The sequence below is a fragment of the Papio anubis genome, chromosome 14 (assembly GCF_008728515.1).
Source record: "Papio anubis isolate 15944 chromosome 14, Panubis1.0, whole genome shotgun sequence".
In the NCBI taxonomy this organism is placed as follows: Eukaryota; Metazoa; Chordata; class Mammalia; order Primates; family Cercopithecidae; genus Papio; species Papio anubis.
The window spans coordinates 87,580,897-87,608,473 of record NC_044989.1 but is presented as its reverse complement, the minus strand read 5'-3'; the positions used below and the strand labels follow the sequence as shown (position 1 = coordinate 87,608,473).

Sequence of the window (27,577 nt, the reverse complement as noted above, 5' to 3'; positions counted from 1 at the left end):
AGAAGGACATTATGGACAGATGGCAGTCAAGGAGTCTCAGGAATGGGTGGCTCCAGCAAACCAGGCAAGTGAGGGAGACGGGTCAGAGGAGCAGGGATGCTTGAAAGGACTGACCCACCTCATCTGGGTATGAAACATGGATTTCACTGCCTCATGACTGAAAGACAAAACAGACACCCATATGGAAATCATTATCATTGGCTGGTCAGGTGTGATCCGGTGCAAGGGTGCACAGCATTCTGGGTCACACTATCAAAGCTTTGGCCGTCACAACAACCTTTATCCTAGCCCCTTCTAGCTGGACTTACTGGACAAGACACAGCCTGCTAGAGTGGAAAGTGCACTGAATTTGGAACAAGACATTCTGGATTCAAAGGTACTCAACCCTGACCTGAACGAGTTCCTTCCCTTCCCTGTGTTTCCGTGTTCTCACCTGTAATGAGACTGTCATGAGACAATGCACTTAAAAGCAGAGTGCTGAAAAAACATGCGCAATGTTGTTATTATCATTCTATTAAGCATCCTGCATGAATAAACATTGCCTCTTTGGATGTCTGTCTTGGAAAGAGTTTGAAGTGCACATGGAGGCTGGTTAGGTCAAATCGATAGTATATAAAAATTGTTGGGGTTCAAATTGGGCCCCTAACCTCATGTCTAGGGTTCTTTCCACTATGGCAGGTGGCTAGACAGGAAATGCAAAGTCACCTTCTCTTGCACAAAAGCCAAGAAGCCTGGATAAAATTTGGCTGCTAGAAATTAGTAGATGCAAGGAAGCCAGAGCAGACACAGAAGAAAGAGTTCCTAGGTTCCTGTGGTTGTTATACCCAATGACAAGAGGAGCCTTGGGTTACCACCCCTTAGAAGAGGGCCGTCTAGAAAGCCCAGGCCCATACATGGCTGAATTTGATCCTCTCTGCCATCAGGTCAAGCTCAGTCAACAGCCCCTCTAGGGAGGATTCCATGAGATCCAGGCCAGTGACCCCAAAAGGCTTCAGAAAGGAAACACAAATGCTGAGAAAAGATTATCATCTGAGTTCAGAATAAACTTTCCCATCTTAAGTGACTTTCTCAATTGCTTAAGAGCCTGGTTTCAGAAATAGGGAGGAAAGGAGAAATCCGGGTACTTGGCATATTGAAGCTTAGGCCCGATTCTCAGCTGAGAACCAGACACCATTGTCTGGCTTCTAGGAAGTTTCTTGGGGAAACTTGCTCATTGTTGATGACTCAAAGTCAGCTTGTATCTGTCATAAGAGCTCATCTCTAAGAGCAAAAGCAATTAATATTGCTCAAGCCTCATTCCCCTATATCTCCCCATCCTGAGCCATGGACAACCAGGGGCTCGTTCCATCTACTGATTCTTCTCCATTTGTGCCCCACCCCCAAATCCATCATGTGCCCTTATTTACCCCTCATCTTCAGGTTGGGGTTTGGCCAATGGTAGGAGAGCAGAGGGTTGGGGGAATGAGGGGTTGGACTATCTAGTCCATTGACTTCCTCTTTTCCGAGCCATGGTGCCAGCTGGCTGGTTTCTCTAGACACAGTTGTAAGCCACAGCTGAGCTGTTGGGGGGCCCTCTAGCCCAGGTCCAGCTCTCACTAGCTGCAGAAACAGTGCTTCCTTCACCTGCCCTTGCAGGCCTAGAGGTGGTGATGGTTTCATGTGTTGCTAGTCCCTGGGCACCTCACCATTCCTTGTTAGTTTCTTTTTGTTGCTATTTTGTTGTGTTTTGTTTGGTTTGGTTTGGTTTGGTTTTAGAGACAAGGTCTCACTTTGTCACCCAAGCTGGAGTGCAGTGGCATGATTATAGTTCACTGCAGCCTCAACTTCCTGGGGTCAAGTGATCCTCCTGCCTCATCTTCATGAGTAGCTGGGACTACAGGCACACACCACCATGCCCGGCTAATGTATTTATTTATGTATTTATTTATTTTTTATAGATATGGGAGTATCACTATGTTGCCCAGGCTGATCTTGAACTCCTGACCTCAAGTGATCCAGCCCCACTCGGCCTCCCAAAGTGCTGGGATTACAGGCATGAGCCACCAGGCCCTGCCCCTTGTTAGTATCTTAAACCCTGCCCACACTTCTGTAAACTGTCCCTTCATTCAATTGTATTTGGGTAAACCCCTTTGAGTGTGCCTCCTGATTCCTGCTGAGACCTTGACTAAATGACCTCTAGACAGATAATCCTAGGCTTCAAGTTTTAAAATAGTAGTTAAAGGTTTATCTGATACATCTAGGCAGCCCCAAGAAACACACACTCAGAAATGACCCAGGTTGAATTCTTTGATATCTTCCATGATGCCTTTCTCTCATTCACAATTATTCTGGAATGAGATTTCTATGTGCTATACATTTAAAATCTATGCTAGTTGAGGTTTAGCAGGTTGACTTTGCCTTAAGTCAAGTGGACAAAACACCATAGGTCTCCCCATCCCCATCACACACACCCCCAGATAAAGACATACTCACTTGCCATTGTTAAATATGACAGTGCAGTTGGGCCAACAGTCATGGTTCACCAGGCCCAGGTTGGGGAAGATGCCTACGCCCACGGCCTGCAGGCCTCTCTGATCACTGAGAGTAAAACCGTTGCAGTTAATCTACCCAGAGGAAAAGATGAAAGAGTCAGTCAACAGACATGGACAGAACGCTATTCTAGCTGTTGAAAGCAATTTTAAAAAACAGAAGACCCAGTCTCACCCTGGAGATGCTTAGGGAGTCTGGACACAGAACATTAGTCCCCTGTTCTCTGTGTGACTCCAAATGACGCACAAGATTAGGGCCATGGGACAGTCCCACATCTGCAAAAATGCAACCCTACCTTGAAAGTTTTTTGTGGCTGTATTCTAAAAGAGTCAAAGATGGAAATGTTTTCCTTTTTCTGTATCTGGGTCTTACATGAGTATTCCTCAGTCTCTGTCTTGGTTTTTCTCTCTGTACCCTTCTTTGCACGTGTGTGTGTGTGTGTGTGTGTGTGAAAGAGCTTTTCCTCCCCCTATTTCCTCTGCCTACTTAGTTTAAACTCCTGTAGCTGTTCATAAAAAAAATTAACATCTCTTTTGATTATTTTGTATCTGGTGAATACTGTTATATTCCCTGCTCACAATTTTTAAATCTGGTGAGTGCCATATTTAACATTTATCTCTGAGATTCAAGGCAAATCAAGTTGGTTACTACTGATGTGGCATCCAAGTGATTTTCTTTTCCTTAAAAATAAATTGTTCTTTACAGAAACAGACTCCAAATATCTGCTCTCACAGTATGAAAAATGCATAAGAATAAATATAACCTAGAATACATTAGTAACTGCATGCAAATTTCCACTTCATCTGTAAATACATCTATGAATACATGCTATATATAACAGAAACCCAGTAGACATTTATTCCCTCACATGAATATTTGTCATAGATATGGAGGAGTGTCACTTTCTCCACTTATTCTCATCAGACATTTAGTAAGTTCATGATGTTAAGCCTGTGAGTACCACTAACAAGCTGTACTACTTGGAGCAAACTTCTTTCTTCTCTGAGCCCTGGTTTTCCCATCTATAGGTTGAATAAATTGGACAGATGAGCTCCAAGGATCTTTTCAGCTCTAACCTTTGGTAATTATATGACCTCTAGCCCTAGTCCGCAGACCTATTAGGGATGCCCAAGATTGCGCAACACACCAATTCACCCCAAGGCTATAGAACATAACCGTTAAAAGTAAAAGCTTAGACCGGGCGTGGTGGCTTACGCCTGTAATCCCAGCACTTTGGAAGGCCGAGATGGGCAGATCACTTGAGCTCAGGAGTGCAAGATCATCCTGGGCAACATGGTGAAACCCGGCTCCTACAAAAAAATACAAAAATTAGCCAGGCATAGTGGTGTGCGTCTGTGGTCCCAGCTACTTGGTAGGCGGGAGGATGACTTGAGCCTGGGAGATGGAGGTTGCAATGAGCCATGATTGCACCTCGGCACTCCAGCCTGGGTGACAGAGTAAGACTCTCATCAAAAAAAAAAAAAAAAAAAAAAAAAAGGTAGAAGCTCTGGCTCCTGAAAATACAGATTGCTTCTGGAATTTCCCTGGGCACAAGCTAACCATGTGGCTTTTGGAGGTCATGTAACCCCTCTGGACCTAGGTTTTCTGTTCTATAAAATAGAAATGCTGAAAGCATGGACCTTACCTTGTGTTGTAAAGACTGTGTGAAATAATACATGGGAAGCTGTGGTGGTTAATTTTGTGTGCCAACATGGCTGGTCAATGGTGCCCAGATATTTGGTCAAAAACTATAATGTATGCTTCTGTGAAGGTGTTTTTGGATGAGATTCACATTTAAATTAGTGGAGGTGAGTAAAGCAGAGTGCCTGCTAGAATGTGGGTGGGCCTCATCTAATCAGTTGAAGACCTCAAGAGAATAAAGACTCATCTCCCCTGAGCAAGGAGTTCTGCCAGCAGAATGCCTCTGGACTTGAACTGCAACTCTTCCCTGATCTCCAGCCTGCTGGCCTACCTTGCAGATTTTGGACTTACCAAGCCTCCACCATTGTGTGAGCCAAATCCTTGGACTCAATCAATCTCTCCCTTTGTCCCCCACTATGGTGAAGACTCGAGAGATGTCAGTGTGATGTTTGTCCTCCTCCCTCCTCAGCCTGCTCACCTTCGCCACATAAAGGGCCTGGCCTACCAGGTGGAACACATCCATCCCCACAGCCAGGACCTGAGCCTCTTCATCCACTGGGCTCTCGCCCCCCCACTTCCGGGACCGTTATGGCCTCACCTGGCTTGGTTGCTCCCACCCCAAAACCCTGACTCCCCTCTCTCTGGCTCACAGCTCCCCCTGCTCCAGGCTCCACATCAATCCTGCCTGGCAGACCTGGAAAAAGGTTTCCAAAGTGACTGGTGGGCAGGAAGGGATAGTGATTGGGGGTCTTTATTTTCAATGTGTAGAGGAAAAAGTATAAAAAGTGCAGATAAGTAAGAGGATAAATTACCATCCAAATCTATCATCCAGAGATGGATAAATAAGTAAGATTTGTACGTGGGATGCCAATTCAGATAGAGCAGGAATGGCCTCATAGTAAACAAGGCCAGAAGACAGAGTCCGGGATGAGGGGGTCTTCATTTCAAGCTCCTATCCTCTTTCAGTCCTCTTGGCCTCCCCTCCCAACTGTGGCCTGGCAGTTTCTGGAAACTTCTTAGTTGGACGATCCCAGCTGTCACCATGGCCTCTCCTTTATGAGGAATCATACTCTAGAATCTCTGGATTTTATTAGTTGGGTCGTTTGGAGGCCTGTCCCTGGGCTCTGAAATGGAAAGGGCAGTAGGGGTTTCTGCTACATATGGTAAACAGAAGGTGGTTTCTCCAGAGCCTCTGGCTGCCTGGGCTAGATGAGACCTTTATGGAAACAGAAATTAGGGTCCAGGGTGGACAGGGCTTCCGCCTCGTAGTTCACTTCTGAGAAGCCCCACCCTCCCCAAGCAGGAGGAGGGAAGGAAAGAGGAGACAGACAGGGAGGGTGGAGAAAGGACGCAGGGGGCCTACCACTCCGAAGATGTGAGAGATGTACTGCATGCTGAACTGCTGGCTCTGGGGCGGCCAGTACTGCAAGAACGTGTCCACGTCCACCCGCAGCTCCTTCTGCTCCTCCTCCCCAAAGTGCTCCACGTGGTTCTGCAAGTCGTCCACAGACACCAGGCAGCCCTCCGTGAGCCCGGTGCCTTCTCTCTCCACCCGCCACATGATGCGCGCCGCCAGCCTGTGGGATGGGCAGCAGCAGGGGGGCACTACAGCTGAATTCATTCATTCAACACACATTTACTGGGTGTCTCAGGCATGCCAGGCACAATGTTGGGCCCAAGATATGGTTTTAAACTAGATAGATGGAATTTATTCTATTGTGATGCTTCATATAGTGGGGGAGAGGTAAGTAAACAAGCACATTTTACATAGAAAGTGCTATGCAGAAAAAAAAATACAGGGTGGCATGATAGAGAGTGACTGGGGTGGGGAAGCTAAGGTCTTCCGGGGAAGTGTCACAGGGGAGGCACACTTGAGCTGGAATTGGAAGGGGTGGAGGAGCTGGCTCTGTGACACTGGAGAAAGAGCACTTCGGGAGAGAGCAGTGAGTACAAAGGCCCTGACGAAGGAATGAGCTTGGTCTGATGGAGAAACAGCAGGAAGGCAGAGGTGGCGGGAGCACAGGGAGCAAGAAATGGAGACCAAATAAAGGTGGAGGTTTGGGCAGGAGCCAGGTCCCATGGGGTCTGGGGACAGAGAGAGGTGCGGCAGCCTGGGTCTCTCTTAACATTGTGGCCTACTGTGATGAGCCCTGCATCAGGAGTCTAATGACCTGTTTCCACTTCTTACTGTGTGAACCTGGGCAAGTCACTTGACCTCTCTGAATCTATCTGGTGGCCAGTAAAATAGGGAAAATATTCCCTGCTGTGCTAACCTCCAGAGGTATTCAGAAGACAAAGTGAGGTAATAGGTGTCTGCATTATATGTGAAGGTGTTGATATTATTATTATTTTTTTTTTTTTGAGACTGTGTCTCGCTCTGTCGCCCAGGCTGGAGTGCAGTGGCCGGATTTCAGCTCACTGCAAGCTCCGCCTCCCGGGTTTACGCCATTCTCCTGCCTCAGCGTCCCGAGTAGCTGGGACTACAGGCGCCTGCAACTTCACCCAGCTAGTTTTTTGTATTTTTTTCGTAGAGACGGGGTTTCACCGTGTTAGCCAGGATGGTCTCGATCTCCTGACCTCGTGATCCGCCGGTCTCGGCCTCCCAAAGTACTGGGATTACAGGCTTGAGCCACCGCGCCCGGCCGGTGTTGATATTATTAAGGATTGGGTAGTGTGAAAGTGGAGAAGGCCATCTAGGTGGGGAAACAGTGTGAGCAGAGGCCTCGAGGCAGCCACGGGCATGCCACGTGCAGGACCTGGCCTGGCTGGAGCGGGGCTCTGGGGGAAGAGTAGGAGGCCAGGTGGGACAGGAGGAGACCTGTAGAGACACAGGGACTTGAGTATGAGACAGAGGGGTGTACTTCACCCCAAAGGCCTCTTTGTTAACTATTAGGTGGCCTGTGATGAAACTTATAACCCAAGGACACTTTAATGTTCCTGCCACCCACTGACTGCTCACTTTTCAGGCACCTAGGGAGGGGATGGTGGTCTAGGACAGATCCTGTTCCTGAGGAGAGACCTGCTGGGCAAAGCACAGGCCCTCTCCTCGTTTTTTTTTTTTTTTAATTGAAATTTTAATTGAGATAATTGCAGATTTACAGGCAGTTGGAAAACAATACAAAGAGATCCCTTGTACATTTTGCCCAGTTTTCTCTAATGGTAACATTTTGGAAAACTAACATCACAGCCAGAATATTATCCCACCTCTGTTATTCAGATTTCTTCCATTTGGCTTATATTCATGAATGTGTATGTGTGTTTAATTATATACAATGGTATCACCTATGTAGCTTCATGTATCCACCTGCACAGTCAAGGTACTAAACAGTGTCATCACCTCAGGGTCCTTTCTGCCCCCCACCTCTTTTTGAACCATTTTAACCATTTTAAAGTACACAGTTTGGTGGCATTAAGCACACTCACACTGTTGTGCAACCATCACCAACCATCTGTCTCCAGAACCTTTTTCATCTTCCCGATTTCTCCCGTTTGAGTCACTGAGTTATTTCTGGAGAAATGCCCCGCGTGGGACTCCAGGTGCCTGGAAACTGAGGTGTCTTCACAGGGAGCCCAGGGCAGCACTGGGGAAAACACAACTCAGCACATGGAAGATCTGCTGCCTCCAAATAATGAGGAAAGGGTTATGAAGCTCAGAGAATAGAGGTCAATGCGTGATAGATTTCAACTCAATAACTGTCATAGGAGGTGCCATTTACTTTAGGTCTTGAAGCATATGTATTGTTTCAGTAGATGGAGCTAAGGGGCATGGAGAGGTTGACTGAGCCATTTCATCCTGCCGGTTCCTAAAAATCATCATGATATGACAATTCCATTCTGTACCTTAACTTCACACCCTACGCACACAGTGAAAATGCTCCCAGTCACCATCTCCATCTCCTTTGCTCTGCAGTGCTGGCTTCCTGAGCATCTCCCTGCAGCCCAGCACCAAGCCTCCAGGACTTGGGAATCTCTTGTACTGGAGCTACTGGCCTTGAGATTTCTGATGATGGCCACCAGGAAAGGCCGTTAGTTGCAAACTCAAATGCGCTCTCTGGTGTAACGTGTATGACCACAGGGAGCAGTGGTGCTGCTGTGACTTAGAAAGCTCTGTATTTTTTCAAAGGTGGCAGATACTACTCAGCTCTAGCCTATTTTGCCAGATCTTCAGTTTTTTTGTTTGTTTTTGTTTTCCAAGAGAAGTCAAAAATCCTAATTTTAAAATATGAAATTTCCCAATTTTTAAACATTGGTGGATCAATTTAAAAACACTTGCCCCTTGGCTGGGCATGGTGGCTCATGGCTATAATACCAGCACTTTGGGAGGCTGAGACGGGTGGATCGCTTGATCTCAGGAGTTCGAGGCTACCCTGGGCAACATGACAAAACACCGTCTCTACAAAAAACAAAAATTAAACAGGTATGGTGGTGCATGCCGGTGGTCCCAGCTAGTCGAGAGGCTGAGGTGGGAGGATCACTTGAGCCTAGGAGGTCAAGTGAGCTGTGATCAGGGCCTCTGCACTCCATCCTGGGCAACAGAGCAAGCCCCTGTATCCAAAATACATAAATAAACTAAACACTTGGGAGCCCTACAGCAGGAGTCTGCAAGCCAGTTTCAGCCTGTGGCTGCAGTTTGGAATCACTGCTGTCAACAGCCAGTTCTCCCTCTTAGACCTTAAGGGAGTGAACAGAAGTGACCATATGCAGTCTTTGAGGCTCTTTCCTGACTTGCACTCAGCTTGGCTTCCTTAGATCTGGGAATGCCGTTACAGAGGCCACTCCAGCCTGACATTTGGAAATTTGAAGCACCACCATGGGGCCCAGCTCTCACCTGATGTTCTCATTGGGTACTTTCCCGTATCTCTTGATGGCCGAACACTCATTCTTGTGGTTCAACCAAGCATCTTTCTGGCAGGTGCGGTCGCAGTAATGGGCAAACTTGCACTGCCCACAGCGATGGAGCTTCTCCTGCCTCTTGAAGCAGGTGTGGCACACAAAATTAACAAGGCTGGAAATGGAGAGAGAAGATACATGATTGGGAGCACAGTGGAAAGGGCACCATGCAGCCAGTGGAACACGGCATTCTGGTACTGGGTTCAGCTCACTGGTCCTTGTCTGTCTAAACTTCAGATTTCCATCTTCCAAAATGAGGAGTCTGGGCTTCCAAAGGCCCTTCTCGGCAATAACAATTCCTTTAGCAATTTTTGTTTGTTTGTTTCTTGAGACGGAGTCTCGCTCTGTCGCCCAGGCTGGAGTTCAGTGGCACGATCTCGGCTCACTGCAACCTCCACCTCCCAGGTTCAAGCAATTCTTCTGCCTCAGCCTCCCAAGTAACTGGGATTATAGGCACGTGCCACCACACCCGGCTAATTTTTGTATTTTTAGTACAGACAAGGTTTCACCACATTATTCAGGCTGGTCTCGAACTCCCGACAAGTTATCCACCCACCTCGACCTCCCAAAGTGCTGGGATTACAGACGTGAGCCCCCACACCTGGCCTACCAAATATTTTTAAGTGACCCCCATGTGGAGGACACTCTTATCCTCTGCATATAAGCCCTTCAATTCAGGAAGGGTAAATTCATGACCTAAGTGTGTTAGGCATTGGGAATACCACAAATTACTAGAGAAACAATTGAACGTGCAGTGTGGTGAATACTATGACGGGGAGCACAGGGGGGTCCTAGACTCTTTGGAGAAGACGCTTGAATTCCTTATGATCCCCTCGCCCGAAGTCACAGGTCATTGGCACTGTGTTGGAGGGGGCATTTTGGCGACATGTCTTTCTCATTGTTGAAATGTAGTGTCCCCTTTCCCAAAGTACAACAAATCATAATGATCTACAGTATGATGGGACAAGAGCATCATAGTATTGTATGCAAAAGAATATCTACACACTATGATATATGTCACAGTCTGTGTGTTTTGCAACAGTAAGAATGACAGCGTTACTGATTTCACTGTCATTGACATATTCTCCCAGCTCACAGCGAGGATGGAAGTGATGAGGAGGAAAATGCAAGCCCATTCGATGGTTGAGGGAGAGAGTTGTGAGAAGATGAGGATCCTCACCCGGTGCTTCTAGCCTCTTAGTGTTCCCATTAGAGAGCTCTGTGTCCCCCATGTTAAACCCATCATTCAAACAGACAAGGGCATAGGCTCCATAGGAAATGTATTTCGGGACATAGCCTGACATCCAGAGTGAGGGAAATCTGGTATGATGCACAGAATCTCTGGGCCTCAACCTCATGCTCCTGCAATGTGAGGAAGAGAAATCCCAACCACTGAAGCAAAGAAATAATGAAAACCAGTTCAATGATCTGCAGGGAAGTGCTGAGCTTCCGGGAAGCAAGTGGATGGGTAAACTCAGGTAGGAGTCCACAGTCTAAACAGGGACCTCAAAAGTATAAGAACACAGGAGCTTTTAAAACCGCAGAATTCTAAAGCCTGGAGGGAGAAACTTCTACAGAACATTCAAGCACAGAAATCTTTTGTGTCCATCCCTGGCCATGAATATTCTAATTCCCACAGTGAAAAGGAGTTCACTGTTTCTGAGAACAGTCAGTTCATTGTTGGCCAGTCCTAATTGTTGCAAGCTTCCTCCTTGTGTTAAGCTTGAATTTGCCTCCCCAGAAAACCTACTCCTGTACCCTAATTTGGCCTTCTGGGTCCTTGCCCAATGGAACAAGCCTGGTCAGATCCGTTCTTCAAGAATTTGAAGACCACTGCCTTGCTTCCCATTCATTTCTCTCCTCCAAGTTAAATACTCCCAGATCTTTAAACAATTCCTTGTACATGGTTTCTAGAATTCTCGCACCTTTCTAGTGGCCTCTGATATATCTACAGAAATCCCTGTAGCCAAAAGAGGGTGGGTTTAGCTGAGAAATCAAGCAACATGTGCTGGCCAGTGCCAGGGGGTCAGGCTCACGGACCAGCCCAAAGGCCAGGCCTGACCCTTGAGCCTGACCCCTAGCACTGATCCCAGCATGGCATCTAGAAGGGGATAGACAGGTGCAGAGCCAGCTGAGGGCACGGCAGAGGTTACTGCTCTATGCTACATCCTGGGCTTCCTAAAGTCCAGGCAGTTTTCAGGCTCTGGCTGGCCAGCTCAACACACCGTTGTATCCCCATCCACTAGGAGGTGCATTGCTACTAATCTGTTAACAATCATAAAGTACTTGAGGGCATGAAAGGTCAGTGTTTATTTCTAATTTAGAGCAGATTCAAAGTTATCCTCACAGTAACAGTTTCCTCACTCTTAAACTTGCCTTCCCTTAAACTTTCCTAGTGAATGAGGAGGAGTAGAATCACACTAGCATACTGAGAACTGCACAGGTTCCGCAGTCCGTCATAACTAGGCCACAGAGGGTGCACCCTCCCTGAGAAGGTCATTTGTCATAAGTGCCCCAGCAGAATAGAGCACATGGGGCCTACAGGGAACCCTGGCCACTTAGTGAACTCTCTAAACTCCTGCCGATGGAGAGTTACGAATTTCTTACATCTGCCTCAAGTCAGGATTGCATTTTCTGGCAGGAATTTGCAGTTCATTAGCAGGAACTGGACTGCTGAAAAATCCAAGTAAATTGGATTCCAAGAAGGCTCCAAATCTTGTCTCCTGGCCAAACACAGGTGAGAGCTCGGGTGTCAACACCTCACAATTATGGTGCCCAGAGCAGAGTATACTATTCAGATGTGGTACCATGCACGCTTGTCGGATCTCCACATTGTGCTTCCATTAGTTTCTTTAGTGAAAACCTCACATTAATTTAGGGTCAAACAGCCGGGTGCAGTGGCTCACACCTGTAAGCCCAGCACTGTGGGAAGCCGAGGCGAGCCGATCACCTGAGGTCAGGAGTTTGAGAACAGCCTGGCCAACATGGTAAAACCCTGTCTCTACTAAAAATACAGAAATTAGTTGGTCATGGTGGCACATGCCTGTAATCCCAGCTACTTAGGAGTCTGAAGCAGGAGAATTGCTTGAACCCAGAGACAGAGGTTGCAGTGAGTCGAGATCGTGCCACAGCAATCCAGCCTGGGTGACAGAGCAAGACTCTGCCTCAAAAAAAAAAAAGAAAGAAAGAAAGAAAAAAAAAATTAGGGTCAAATTACAAATACAGTCAGTAGAACCTCCCAAGCTTTCTCAAAGGTGCTACAGTCAAGCCAGAGTTTCTACTCTGTTTGTCTACACAGCATTGCATTTTCTAGACATCTTTATGGAGGTATGATTGACACACAATAAGTGTTAAAAAAAAAAAAAAAAGAACACTTTGATAGGTTCTGACATATGCATCTACCCACAAAACCATCATCACAATCAAGATAATAAACATATCCAGGCCGGGCACAGTGGCTTACACCTGTAATCCCAGCACTTTGGGAGGCCAAGGCAGGTGGATCATCTAAGGTCAGGAGTTTGAGACTAGCCTGGCCAACATGGCAAAATCCAGTCCCTACTAAAAATACAAAAATTAGTTGGGCGTGGTGGCATGTGCCTATAGTCCCAGTTACTCGGAAGGCTGAGGCAGGAGACTCGCTTGAACCAGGGAGGCGGAGCTTGCAGTGAGCCAAGATTGCACCACTGCACTCCAGCCTGGGCGACAGAGTGAGACTCCATCTCGAAAAAAATAAAATAAAAAATAAAAAATAAAAATAAATAAATAAGTAAAGACTACATCCATCAGCCTAAAAGCTCCTTTGTGACACTGAATTTTTAAACTTGAAGTGCAGTCTTCACATTTATTCCTAACTGATGGTTTTCAGTGTAGCATTCCAAAACGTCAAGGTCATTTTGAATTTTCTTCTGTCATCTTTCATATTGGTATGCTAATCTCTGAGTCATCTGCAAATTTCAGAGTCTGTCTTAGGTTAGGAACGAGGAAGGAGGAGCAGATGTCCACCTCTGGGGCATCAGGGCTCATACCAGGAATATAAACCCAAGGCAGGAGAGAATGGGAGGAGAGCCAAGAGGTGGTCTGGAGAGGGAACAGTTAGACACAAGCACAATCATGCTGTCTGTCCCTTGTAACCTGTCACTTGTAACTTTATGCTTGTCTGTTCCAAGGTCGCCCATCAGAGAGCGACCCCACACCAGAACTACTCTCATATTTTACACCCAAATTGACATTTTAGAATAGCCTAGTACAATATCCTCATCTTTTTATTCATATACATGTATTCACACATTCATATTTCATGTATACACTAATACGTGTGCCTACCAAACAAAAACATTACTCTTCACAATTCTGTTTTATTGTTTTAAATTTCAAACACAAATGAAAATCACCTAGGTGAACACTTCGAATAACAAATTTTGAGTCTTCATCTTCATAGTCACTGCTTATTTCTAATCTACTTAAACATGTGGGAATATATGGTATCACAAGGATTGGAGACATAGACTGTGGCCAACACAACCTGGAATAACTCTGAAGTTTAAGAATTTACTTTCGGCCGGGCGCGGTGGCTCAAGCCTGTAATCCCAGCACTTTGGGAGGCCGAGACGGGCGGATCACGAGGTCAGGAGATCGAGACCATCCTGGCTAACACGGCGAAACCCCGTCTCTACTAAAAACACACAAAAAAAATTAGCCGGGCGAGGTGGCAGCGCCTGTGGTCCCAGCTACTTGGGAGGCTGAGGCAGGAGAATGGCGGGAACCCGGGAGGCGGAGCTTGCAGTGAGCTGAGATCTGGCCACTGCACTCCAGCCTGGGCGACAGAGCGAGACTCCGTCTCAAAAAAAAAAAAAAAAAAAAAAAAAAAAAAAAAAAAGAATTTACTTTCACAATGAACACATGTAGTCGAGTCCACATGGCTGACTGTGTAACTGAAGGTCCTCAGAATTAACTTCCAGGCAGAATACAATGTTTATTAAAAGATAGGCAATTTTAAAATGTGCTAAAATGAGGTTTACCCAACAGCAGTTTTTCAGAACTTAGACTCTTACGGATTTTGGAGTGAGGAGAAGTATTTTATCCTTGACGTTGTTTAGAATTGCTGGTACATGGTGATAACAAAAAAAGATTGACTTTTATTGTTTTTTGTTTTTTGTTTTGAGACAGAGTCTCGCTCTGTAGCCCAGGCTGGAGTGCAGTGGCATAATCTCGGCTCACTGCAATCTCTGCCTCCCAGGTTCGAGTGATTCTCCTGCCTCAGCCTCCTGAGTAGCTGGGATTACAGGCACCCGCCACCATGCCTGGCTAATTTTTGTATTTTTTAGTAGAGATGGAATTTCACCATGTTGGTCAGGCTGGTCTGGAACTCCTGACCACCTCAGCCTCCCAAAATGCTGGGATTATTGTTTTTCAATTCTGTACAAAGACCCCTTACTAATGACCTTATTGTAGACATCAGGAATGGACCCCTCACACAACCCTGTCCTTACTTAGTCCATGCTGCTTGTGAGGTTTATTACGGCAAGTTTTCCTAGCCTGGCTCCAAGAGAAAGAATATGTCTCCCCTGGCATTTGCCTCCAAGCTCCCATGAACTAACTTAATACACTTCTACTAGGGCCTGATTAGAGAATACTCTATCTGCTATTAACTGTAGCTATATTATGTCCCTAAGAATAAATTCCAGTGACATGACCCTCATGTTCTCAAAGTCACTAATAACCACCGTGACCAGGAGACAGAACCTTAAGGTGCTGCAAAGCAGCCTTCACCCAAGATTGGGTGACAGGAAGAACATTACACTTGTATAATCATTTTATCAGGCTTTGGATCAATTCATGTTATGTCCATGAGATTCTTTGCTATTAAATAATTCATGTTATCTCATGGGATTCTTTGCTATTAAATAATTCATGTTATCTCATGAGATTCTTTGCTGTAATAAACTTCAAATACTTTTCATAAAAAGAAAATGTGATCAATGATTTCTTTTCTCATAGTGAACTTGGGTGGGTTCCAAATATGAACCACCAAATAGTTCCTTCAGGATCACAGATCTATTTTATATGCCATTCTGTAATTTTTCTAGGGCCTAGAGCCAATTTTTAAAAGCTGGTGAAACCTGGGAAGCATTGAGTTATCTTTCTTAAATGTAGGCTTCCTTTGGGATGAGGTTGACCTTCTCTCTATGCCCGCAGCTGCTGGTAGGGCTTAGCCACAAGACTGGAGCTGGGGAGAAGGAGGATGCAGAGTCGAACTTCCGGAACTTCAGTGTGCACACGTCACCAGCAATTTTGTTAAAACTCGGGTTCAGATTTAGTATGTGGGGTGGGGGCTGGGATTCTGCATTTCTAACAAGCTCCCAGGCAATACTGTTGCTTCAACTTTGAGTAGCAAGAATGTCGAGATGAGAGAAAACCCAAATCCTGCTCCTTCTGGTGGGATACACCGAGATGTGTCAAGTAGACAGGAAAGGGAGATTTTTTGTTTTATTTCAAATCTAGTCCAAAATTTTTTTAAGCCTGTCCCTCTGGTTCCCATCTCCCCTCCTTGGCATGGGGTTGGGTGTTACGGAAGGTCAAACCTAGAGTTGGTCAGAGCTGGGTTCTTCTCCTGACTCCAGTATCTACTGGCTGTGTGACCTTGAGCAAGTCCCCTGACTTCTCCAAGCTTTTGTTTCCTTATGTGAAAATGGGAGTAGCAACACCTAGATCTTGCTATCTTTTAGACCACTGACCAGTACTTTTGAATGAAATATACTATTTTTAAAAATTCAAGCAAGATGAAAACTACAAAGAAGTTCTGAAATCTCACCACTCTCATAGTGATTTTAGGGTTAAAAGAAATCACATGTGTAAGGTGGTCAGCACAGAGCCTGGCACTGGATAAGTGCTCAGCGGACATCAGCCCAAGCCACCCATCCTGCCTGTCACTCAGACAGGGCTGGGCCAGGTTGATCACCGAGTTCCTCTCATCCCCAGCGCCAGCTTATTCCAGGCAGCTACCAGAAAGGAAGACAGCCCAGCTACAGGAGAACATCGTATGGGGACAAGAGCACTCCCCTGACAGAAATGCCCATCCTGGCTAGGCACGGTGGCTCATGCCTGTAATCCTAGCATTTTGGGAGGCCAAGGAGGGTGGATTATGAGGTCAGGTGTCCGAGACCAGCCTGGCCAACATAGCGAAACCCTGTCTCTACTAAAAATACAAAAAACTAGCCAGGTGTGGTGGTGGGCGCCTGTAATCCCAGCTACTAAGGAGGCTGAGGCAGGAGAATGGCAGGAGAACCTGGGAGGCGGAGCTTGCAGTGAACCAAGATCGCGCCACTGCACTTCAGCCTGGGCGACAATGTGAGACTCCATCTCAAAAAAAAGAAAGAAAGAAAGAAATGCCCATCCCTCCCCCACCTTACTGGCCCCAGTGCAGGAGAGCGTCCAAATGACATGAAGTCCTAAAGCCACTTTTTGGATTCCGAGAAAGAGCATTTGTCCCAGGCAGGCTTAGCTGGGTGACCTTCAGCAAGTCTCGTTTCTCCCCAGTCTCATATTCCTATTCACACCAAAAGGTATCAACTCCCACTTACACAGCACTTTGCCATTTCAAAGAGATGTTTTTAGTGATTCGTTTTTTAAAAAATCTTCACAGCAACCTTTAGAGTAGCCACGATCATTATCCTCACAGGGATATTATTCTCTTAAGAGTCTCTGACGCCGGATGCTACTCTCAGCACACAGAGGGCAGAGGCAGCTACAGAGTCCACCTGCTTGGCCTGCAGCCTTGAATGTGCCTGCTCCAGCAGCTGGTCCCCTCTCACTCTGCTCTGCAGCCCTGCTGGATTCTGCGATCTGTCAGAGTGAAGAGGGCTGGAAGGGCAGCTGCTGCTCAGCTCCTTGTATGGAAATAGTTGCTCACGGACAGATACATGCAAAGACAAGGTGCCTGCATGGTGGGCAAGCCCCCTAAAAACTCAGCAAGAGAGGACTGGACCAACAGTTCAACAGTTCTGTCTTTCAGGGCTGCTTATAAACTCCCAGCCTGCCGGAAGGTCTCTCCTCAAAAATTAGAGGGAAGTGTCTTTTTTTTTTTTCTTTTTAAAGAGACAGGGTCTTTCTCTGTCCTCTAGGCTGGAATGCAATGGTATAATCATGGCTCATTGCAGCCTCAAACTCCTGGGCTCAAGCGACCCTCCCACCTTAGCCTCCCAAGTAGCTGGGACTACAGGTGCAGGCCACCAGGCTCAGCTTGATTTTATTTTTTTTGTAGAGACGGAGGCTCATTATGTTGCCCAGGCTGGTCTCAAACTCCTGAGCTCAAGCCATCCGCCTGCCTCAGCTTCCCAAAATGCTGGGATTACAGGCATGAGCCACCTCACCCAGCCTGTGAGTAGGTGTCTTAAAGAACATCCCGTCCCTCAAGTACCCAGATAACTTCACAATATTTTAAATTCTTTTTCTCATTCCTTCTTTTTTTCTTCTTTCCCTCTGTCTTTCCTTCCCTCCCTGCCTCTTTCTGCAAGTATTTGTTGAGCATCTGTTATGTGCATTGAGCTAGGTAATAGACGGCCTTAAAAGATAAAGGAGACACCGACCTTGCCTTCAAGCAGTCCCCAGGCTGGGATGGGACATAAACACGTATAAACAAGGCAGAACCCACAACATTCCACGAACATGGTAACTTGCTGTAAGTTTCGAGGAAGAGAGACTACTTCAACGGAGGTAGGGGAGGCAATCTAGAAAGGCAATCACCTACGAGATGAGGAGGCATTGTTCTGACCTCGAGAGATGGGCTGAGTTTGTACTCAGAGAAGGTAGAGGTCTTCTAGAAAGAGGCACTGATATGAGGCAAATGTGTCCATGTCAGGGTATACATATAGGAGACAAAGGTAGCCGCTGGATGAGATCATGAGATTCATGTTTGCACTGACTATTAAATACCTTGACAGAAGAAGTCAGTGGGGGCCAGGGGCAGTGGCTCACACCTGTAATCCCAGAACTTTGGAAGGCTGAGGCAGGAGGATCACTTGAGCCCAGGAGTTTGAGATCAGCCTGGGCAAAATAGTGTCCGGTAGAGAACACTGTCTCTACAAAAAACAAAAATAAAACATTAGCCAGCCATGGTGGTGGGCACCTGTAGTCCCAGCTACTCCAGAGGCTGAGGTGGGAGGATGGCTTGAGCCCAGCAGGTAAAGGCTGCAGTGAGCCATGACTGTGCCATGACACTCCAGCCTGAGCAATAGAGTGAGACCCTATCTAAAAAAAAAAAAAAAAAAAAGAAGGTACTGTTTTCTTGGATCAAGCCTGGATATTGCCAATTTATTTTTAGCATCCCTTTTTTTATTAAAACACCAACTCTCAAGATTTTCTCTGCCACAGCTCACATACCCTACGAAGACCTGTATACATTTACATGACCTAGCTGAAGCACACCCCTCAATTCGTGTTCAGAACACATGCTCGGATGTAAGTGGGTAAAGATAGCATTATTATGGGGACAACCTGCCATTTGATCTAATCCATCTTTAAAAGGCAATCATTCTCAGACTTCTGGATTTAAGAATTATTGAGCGATATTTAGCAATACAACTCACAATAGACTGTGTAACATATCGACATGTCATGCCTCTATAGCTGAAAGTGCCAAATGAAAAGCAGAATTCTAAACCAACTGTGGTTATTCTCAACATCCAATGCAAACATTCAAGGCTGTCACTTGAATACTTTAACACTTACTCATTTTCTGAACTAATTGTTCCGGAATTTCTCTAATCCTTTCATTAAATTATTTCCATTTATAGCATCATTTATCCCCCACTAACCAACCACCAGCTGTTATCAGATTAAAGGCCACATGTGTGTTTGTGTGTCTGCCAGGGCTAATCCTGCCATTGCCACAGGCTCACACAGAATTACACTGACTAAACCCCACCGGCTCTGCTGCACCTAAGAAAGCTCATAACTGGTTCCATTTTCAAAAAAAGCCTGGTTGTCAGTAATTTATTTACAAATACTCAACTTTTTCTCATGTTCCCCACTTTTTACCTATACACACACTATATATACATAATCTCCTGAACACTTTCAACTTTGTAACCAGAATAATTTAGAGACTGTTCAAGTTTTTATTTAAAGAACTTAAAAAAATCCACTAACTGTCCTTGCTCCTTCTTAGCATATTTTGTGATGAATTGGATCAATCTAGAAAATTCTTATTGGTTGGGGTAGACTAAATAATAGCCCCCCAAAAATTGTCAATGTCCTAATCCCCATAACCTGTAAATAGGTTACATTACATGGCAGAGGAACTTTGCATGTGTGATTAAGTTAAAGACCTTGAGACAAGGACAGTATCCCGAATTACCTAGGTGGGCCTAATGTAATTGCAAGGTCCTTCAGAGGAGGCAGGAGGTCAGAGGGGAACAAGATGTTACAGTGCTGGCTTTAAAGATTCAGGAAGGGGGCCATGAGCCAAGGAATGTGGGCAGCCTCAAGAAGATGGAGATAGTGAAGAAACAGAAGTATCAGCCTGTTTTTAGACTTCTAACCTCCAGGACTATAAGATAATAAACTTGTGTTGTTTTCAGCCATTGAAGTTACAGTAGTTTGTTACAGCAGCAAAAGGAACTAAAGGCTGGGTGCCTAGGGGCTCACGCTTGTAATCCCAGCACTTTCGGAGGCTGAGGCAGGCAAATCTCTTGAGGTCAGTAGTTTGAGACCAGCCTGGGCAACATGGTGAAACCCCATGTTCTTTCCCTCTCTCTTTCTCTCTCTTTCCTTCCCTCCCTGATTCTTTCCACAAGTATTTATTGAGCATCTGTTGTGTGCATCGAGCTAGGTAACAGAGGGGAGAACTAGACATAAAGGAGTAATAAACAAATGAGTTATGCATATACTTAAAAATTGAGGGCATCAGCCGGGTGCGGTGGCTCACACCTGTAATCCCAGCACTTTGGGAAGCCGAGGCAGGCAGATCATGAGGTCAGGAGATCGGACCATCCTGGCTAACACGGTGAAACCCCGTCTCTACTAAAAAATAAAAAAAAAATTAGCCTGGCGTGGTGCAGGCACTTGTAGTCCCAGCTACTCGGGAGGCTGAGGCGGGAGAATGGCGTGAACCCGGGAGGCGGAGCTTGCAGTGAGCCGAGATTGCGCCACTGCACTCCAGCCTGGGCCACAGGAAAAAAAAAAAAAAAAAAAAAAAAATTGAGGGCATCAAAAGAAAACAACAATTCATAAAAGAATAAATGTTAAAAAACTTTCACTTCTCTAATAATAAAAAATTCAAGTTAAAACAATACTAAGATAAGTTTTAACAGATTTAATTGACAAACATGAAAAAGTGAAAATAGTTTTCTGTATTGGCCAGTATTGGGATGAGGAGGCAACTCCTGTGCTGCTAGTAGAAAAATGTATGTTCTCCTTTGGTGAGGTAATTTGGAAATCTATATCAAAAGCCTTAAAAATGTCTTTTGAATTCAAAATTTGTACTTGTAGGAATTTGTCTTTAATACATAATCAGAGATATATGGGAAGATCTACTAGGAAAAAGAGCAGACCCTTGACATCCAAAACAAAGCATCTACGAATTAGTTCAGCCCTTGTAGAAAGCAGCCTGGAGAGTTCCCCAAAAACTAAAACTAGAATTACCATTCGACCCAGCAATCCCATTACTGAATATCTACCTGAAGGAAAATAAATCATTCTACCAAAAACACACATGCACTCATATGTTTATCACAGCACTATCCACAGTAGCAACGACATGGAAACAACCCAGGTGCCTATCAATGTTGGATTATATAAAGAAAACATGGTGCATATATACCCTGTAATACTACACAGCCGTTAAAAAAAGAACAAAATCATGTCCTTTGCAGCAATATGGGTGCAACTGGAAGCCATTCTCCTAAGCAAATTAATACAGAAACAGAAAACCAAATAACACGTTTTCATTTTGAAGTGAGAGATAAACATTGGGTACATATGGACACAAAAATGTGAACAATAAACACTGGAGATTCCAAAAGGGGAGAGGGAGAGAGAGGGGCAAGAGTTGAAAAGCTATCTATAGGGTACCATGTTCACTACTTGGGCAAGCAGATTATTAGAAGCCCAAACCTCAGCATCCCACAATATGCTCATGTAGCAAACCTGCACATGTACCCCCAAAATCTAAAATAAAAATTAAAAAAAATATGGCATCTAATTAAATTAATATACAAGTCAACAAAAAGAATACTATGCAGCCATTAAAATGGTGTCGAAGGATATTAATGGTTTTGAAAGTTGTTCACAACATCTTATGAAGTAAATAAAACAGGTTACAAAATAATCCAGCTTTTTTGAGAGAAAAAGTATATACAACTTAATTACATTGAACTTGAAATTATTAAATGCACCATTTTTATTCATTACTAAGAAATTTTTAAAAATCTACCAATTAAACCATAATGAGCCATAGATTTTAGGATATATTATGATTTCAGAGAAGTTAAAATATGTATTCTGGAATTGATAAATATAGCATATTATGTATGCCCCATTTTCCCTCCATTCTGAAATAAAATTCTTTTCCCATATTTTAATATCCAGAATTTAGGGATATTTTGTGTCTTACAATCAAAGCATACATTTAATGTAGTGTTTCTGCCAGGCGCAGTAGCTCACACCTGTGATCCTAGCACTTTGGGAAGCCAAAACCGGCAGATCACTTGATGCCGGGAGTTGGAGACCAGCCTGAGCAACATGGTGAAACCCTGTCTCTACTAAAAATACAAAAATTAGCTGGGTGTGGTGGCGTGCACCTTCAGTCCCAGCTACTCAGAAAGCTGAGGCAGAAGAATCACTTGAGCCCAGGTGGCAGAGTTTGCAGTGAGCCGAGATCTCACCACTACACTCCAGCCTGGGTGACAGAGCAAGATTTCATCTCAAAAAGTAAAAATAATAACAATAATAATGTAGTGTTTCTTCCAGGACTCCCACCCCACCTATAACTCACCAGAATCAAGAAAATATTATATATGCATTGTATTTGCACCAGAAAACAAGGAGGATATACACCAGAATGTTAATAGCTGGGGTTTTTTTTTTTCCCCCAAATGATAAGATTGCGGAGAATTATTATTTTCTTCCTTAACAACAATAAAAAAATCAGCATTGCGAATTCCCAGGTTGGCCGCATGCTATGTAGAAGCTAGGAGGATCACTTGGGCTAAGGTACCACAGAGCTCCCACTCACTGTCCTCCTGAGAACTGGAAAACCTCAAAGTGAAGAGTTAAAGGGGCAGAGAGCAATTTTACCCACTCATGCATCACCCCCCGGTATCTCAACTACCATAAAATGATGTGTCCAAAAAAGGCAACTCCTTGGTAAAGGTACTTCACTCCCTTCTAGCACCCAACCACAATGCCTAAGGGGATGGCAAATAGACTTCATTTTTAAATGCTAGTTCTCATTGATTGGTAGTAGCCCCCTGGAGGACCTGCTGGAAGGGATTCTGAGGCCAAATTGGAATTCAGGAGGAAGGTGTGCCTGATTGATTAGTCAGGCCTAGCACTTAATCCACGTGCTACATAGTAGCTAGGCCTGAAAGAATTTTCCCAGCTTTATTCTCCCTTTCTTACCTTCAAGAAGAGTACCTGTTTTTCTAATCATCAAAGGTGAAGAGATCTTAACCAGACTAAGGACCATAATTTAAGGGCCTGGAATGTTACTGCTAATGCTAAACTAAGCCCATTCTAGCAAAGACACAATTCAGGTTCACAAACCAGCATTTCACAGTATGGCATTATATTTTAAAGTCAAAGAACACATATATTACTGGCTTAGTAATTACACTCCTGTGATACACACCTCATGTATCTGCTTTCCAAGAGATAGGAACAAAAATGTTCATAGCAACCATTCACAGGAGAATGGAAAAATAAATTTGGTACACAGACACACACAAAGTTTATTCACTTTATTAGTTTCACAAAACCATACAGATGAATAATAAACATTTGGGTGAAAGAAGCAAGGGACATAAAACCACATATAATATTGTACCTTTGTTTAAAAGATCAAAAACAAAACATAACTAATTATATATTGTTTAGAAATATGTGACTGTGATTAAACTATTACTATTTTTTTTTTGAAACATAGTCTTGCTCTGTCACCCAGGCTGGAGTGTAGTGGCACGATCTTGGCTCATTGCAACCTCTGCCTCCTGGGTTTAAGCGATTCTCTCGCCTCAGCCTTCTGAGTAGCTGGGATTACAGGCACCTGCCATCATGCCCGGCTAATTTTTCTATTTTTGTAGAGACAGGGTTTCACCATATTGGTGAGCCTAGTCTTGAACTCCTGACTTCAGGTGATCTGCCTGCCTGGGTCTCCCAAAGTGTGGGATTACAGGCATGAGCCACCACACCTGGCCAAAACTATTATTTAAAAGGCAGTAGAATATACAACACAAAACCTAGGATAATTACCTTTGGAGCAGGCATGGGACAGGATAGAGAAGATGTAACATATTGGAATATTCTAGTTAAGTTGGTTTGGTGTTGATCTATTGCTATGCTTTGTATAATATATGTTAGAATATATACAATATAATAGATAATATATATGTTAGAATATATAATACACAGTTTGAAAGAATTAATTTTCATTTAATGCAGTGCTCAATTAAAAATATAATCTTTCTCCACATTTCTGTGGAAGACTAGGAAAGCCTGTCTTGCCACAACATGGATTAGAATAAGCCAGTTTTATACAGTGACTTTTGTGGGTGACGAGTTCCACCTCTGCAATCAAGTTTCTCATCTACGGTGGCTGAGCCTCACCAGGAGCCTAAAATGCATAAAACTTTCCTTTAATGCCTCTTTGGACTGTCTCTGGTATAACCAAAGAAAGCATAGCTCCCTCATCTGTGCAGTGACAAGTTTGGGTAAAGCATTTTTTGAAAAAAACTATCTCTTTTAGATTTTTTTTTCAATCATTTTAAAGGTCATTTATACCATTTATCCCACTTTTATTACTACTGTAAAAAAATATATGATTTTATGTGGTATTTATCCTCAATGTACATGAAGTGTTTTTATAGTTGTTACTTCAAATGAATGACAAATTATTTATAATAACAAAAACATGGAAACAATCCAAATGGTCAGTCATTAGCAGGTAATAGAAGAACATGTAGCTCTCAAGTACTGTCTCTGAAGAGTGTATAATAGCACAGAAGACGTCAAAATTATTAAATGAAAAAGCATAATGGCTTGTATAATGAGTATATTACAGCCAAATGAAACCTATGTTTTAAAACAAACCAAAAATGGATACTCAACATGTTAAGAGTGGTTATCATTGTGTGATATCTTACCTTTCTAAATTTTCTAAAATGACAATGCCTTGCTTTTAAAATGAAATGAAAGACCATTCAACTTTAATCTTCTTGAAATGGAACTGATTGGCTAGATTGACTTTGGGGAATTGGAGGCAGCAAATGGAGATGTTCTTCAGAAGGCCAGGCAGTAACTCACTGGCAGCACCAGGATTAGTGTTGACAGTCCTTGTGTTTCTGGGTTGTGTTTTCACTCTGAATTCAGCTGGTTCCCTAACTGTACTCAACCCTCCCCTGACACACACACATACACACACACACACACAATTAATGAAATAAGACAAGCTCCCCCTGAAAAAGTCACCTCAGCCCCATATATTCCTCGGGTGGTGGTAAGCCATATTCCCCAGTTCACACCCTTTTCCCTGAAGGTCTTAGTGGGCAGGAAGACAAGAGAATGTGAATACTAATAAAGTTATCTCTGAGAAGCAGTGCCCTTTCCCAGGGTGGTCAGTGCAGCCAGCCAACCACAAAGCCTGGGTTATCAGACTCAAACCACATGGATGTCAAGCAGGTCACCCCAACCTTGATCTCAGAAAATATTGGCACTTTAATGTGATCACCATGTAAGTTTGTTTAAAATTAAGATTTATTACTAATTTAAAAGCTTGGTAGTCTAGGGTGGCCAAGGTCGTGAAGAAGAGGGAATGTACATTTAACAGAGCCTGTTTGAAGAGCCTATAAAACTGAAAACATCACATCCTATGGCCCAGCAATTCCTCCTCTAGTCCTATGGCCTAGAGAACAATCGCACATATGTACAGGTAGACACGATCGAGGATTTTCATTTTTTTATGAAAAATTAAAAACCACCAATTGTCTCTCAATAGGTGAGAGACATGGATAAATAAAATGTCATATATTTATAGGATGAAATATTTAAAATTAAGATTGGTGATTCATATAGCATATGAATCTATATGTATAGCTCTATAAAGGAAAGAGATCTTTGGAATTTAAAAGAAGTATCTATAGATTTATAGTTCCTGCAAGGATAGACATCAAAAACATGTTGTTTAGGGAAAAGAGCAAGTTCTAAAATGACATCTGAAGTATGACACCATTTATGTAAAAAAAAAGAAAGAAAGAAAAGCAAACTACAGCCATCCATTTTGATAAATGCTGATATATACATGTAATAGCACAGGAACATTCTAGAAGGAAATACAATGAAATAATAGCAAAGGTAATATCTGAGGAAAGACAGAGGGGACTGGGATTGGATGATACTTTGATTTTTCAAGGATAAGTGGATTCCTGTGTTATTCATAATTATTAATATACAAACAGTTTATTATTTTTTTAAGTCTCAGCAATTACTTTATCTGGTAATATATTTATAATTAAAAAAAGCTAAAAATATAGAGCTTTCTGTCGGAAATTGTTTCCCACAGCACCACACCCACCTTTCCACTCCCAGCACATCCTCTCAGCCAAGTTGCCCAATGTTGGGAGAAAGTGCCCCTGAAGCCTTTGCTCACCTTCACCATCCTTCTAGGAGCCACAGCAAATCACACTGGCAACGACCCCTTGCAGAAAAATTTATGCCAGAAAAATTAGCTCTCAGAAGTGTCATTTTGTTCAAAAAAGAGCAAATGAATTTTATCCCTTCCCCTGATGATTTTTGAGAGCAAAGTATTTTAGAGTTTGGCACCAGCCAAACCAACAGGAGAGAAGGCAACTCCCCACATTTCATACCTGTCAAAAACCACTGCGGAATAAGCCCGCTCAGCAAAGATGACATCTGCAGCCCAGAACTCCTTGGTGGCCTTCAGACCCCTGCCTTTGCCCTCAGCAGTGAAGACCTCCACATTCTCCATTCTCCCTATTGTCATCTCAGAGTCTGTCAGGCCAGCGCAGCAGATATTTAACACTGAGCCAAGTCTCTTGTCATTGCTATTTCAGCACCTTCAGCATCCCAAAGAGCAAGACTATAAATGGACAAGCCACCTCCCCTTCCCTGCCCGCTCTCAGCCACTGGGCCCTCACCTCCCCCTCTGCTACTTTTTCTGGAGGTGGGAATGGGACAGGCACGAGAACAAGTGAACTGGGAAGGGTTTCGTTCATCACCCAGCAAAGCTAACAGAAGAGAAAATGACCATGGCTTAATATGGTTCTGGGATAGGACCTGAAAAGTTTTGAGAGGTTCCATTGCAAGCGGAAGCTCTGTATATGCTAAGTTCTGAACTGCAACAATCCTGTTCGGCTTTAGTTGGAGTAGGGAGCATTTGGTCAGGAGGGTATTTTTAGCAGCCAGATGCCTCTGTCAATCAAAAGCAGACAACTGGAGTAGTCCAAGAGAAACAAGGTGATATTTGCTGCTCTGGGACCCTTCAGCTGTCAGGCTTGCACTTTCTCAAGTGAGGTGGGCCCCTCGCCCCACCCTTTTCAGTCTCTCTCCCAAGGGTGGACTGTTTTCAGGAAGCAGCAGAAGCTAAACTGAGGGCTGGGCACGGTTGCTCATGCCTGTAATCCCCACCTTGGGAGCCTGAGGCAGGTGGATCACCTGAGGTCAGGAGTTCAAGACCAGCCTGACCAACATGGTGAAACCCCGTCTCTACTAAATATACAAAAATTAGCTGGGCGTGGTAGCAGGTGCCTGTAATCCCAGCTACTTGGGAGGCTGAGGCAGGAGAATTGCTTGAACCCAGGAGGCAGAGGTTGCAGTGAGCCGAGATTGCGCCATTGCACCCCAGCCTGGGCGACAGAGTGAGACTCCATCTCAAAAAAAAAAAAAAAAAAAAAAAAAAGAAGAAGCTAAACTGAGCCCTTGGCATATACGTAACAGTACTATTTAGGCTCCAAGGGGGCATTTTTCCTCTTCAGTGTCACCTAGGTCTCCCACAGCACCCCTACTCCACAGCTGTTCTTAGCACTGCTGGTGATGCTGGTATGCTGGAGGCAGGCTGGATACAGAGAAGGCAGGCTTTAAAAATAGCAACCCCCATCTCTATCTTTCTATCAAATTTCCTTTAACATGTGTCTGCTGCCAGGAAAATACCAACGTGCTCTGTCCTTCTTCTTACTCAGAAGTGAGGACACTGGAAAGACGAATCTAAAATCCCCATTGAACTAAATGCCACTGTTCTTGGCTATCAGGCAGCTCTCACTGAGGTTTAAGAGAAAGACACTTGCAG

At 44.2% G+C, this 27,577-nt stretch overlaps 1 protein-coding gene across 2 annotated transcripts in view; it reads right to left on the bottom strand.

The window, feature by feature from the left end:
* Positions 1-26,921, bottom strand: part of SMYD1 (SET and MYND domain containing 1) — a 45,444-nt gene extending 18,523 nt beyond the window's left edge. Inside the window, exons 1-5 of one of the 2 annotated variants that reach the window (XM_003908945.4) lie at positions 26,139-26,920; positions 8,999-9,175; positions 5,534-5,747; positions 2,473-2,603; positions 119-157 (exon numbers count right to left, since the gene is read on the bottom strand). In XM_003908945.4, the coding sequence (XP_003908994.1) occupies positions 119-157; positions 2,473-2,603; positions 5,534-5,747; positions 8,999-9,175; positions 26,139-26,275 (698 nt within the window). In that variant the 5' untranslated portion in view covers positions 26,276-26,920. Of the gene's footprint in view, positions 1-118; positions 158-2,472; positions 2,604-5,533; positions 5,748-8,998; positions 9,176-26,138 lie in introns of both variants that reach the window. The other variant, XM_009184611.4, reaches the window with a different exon arrangement.
* Positions 26,922-27,577: the final 656 nt, after the last annotated feature.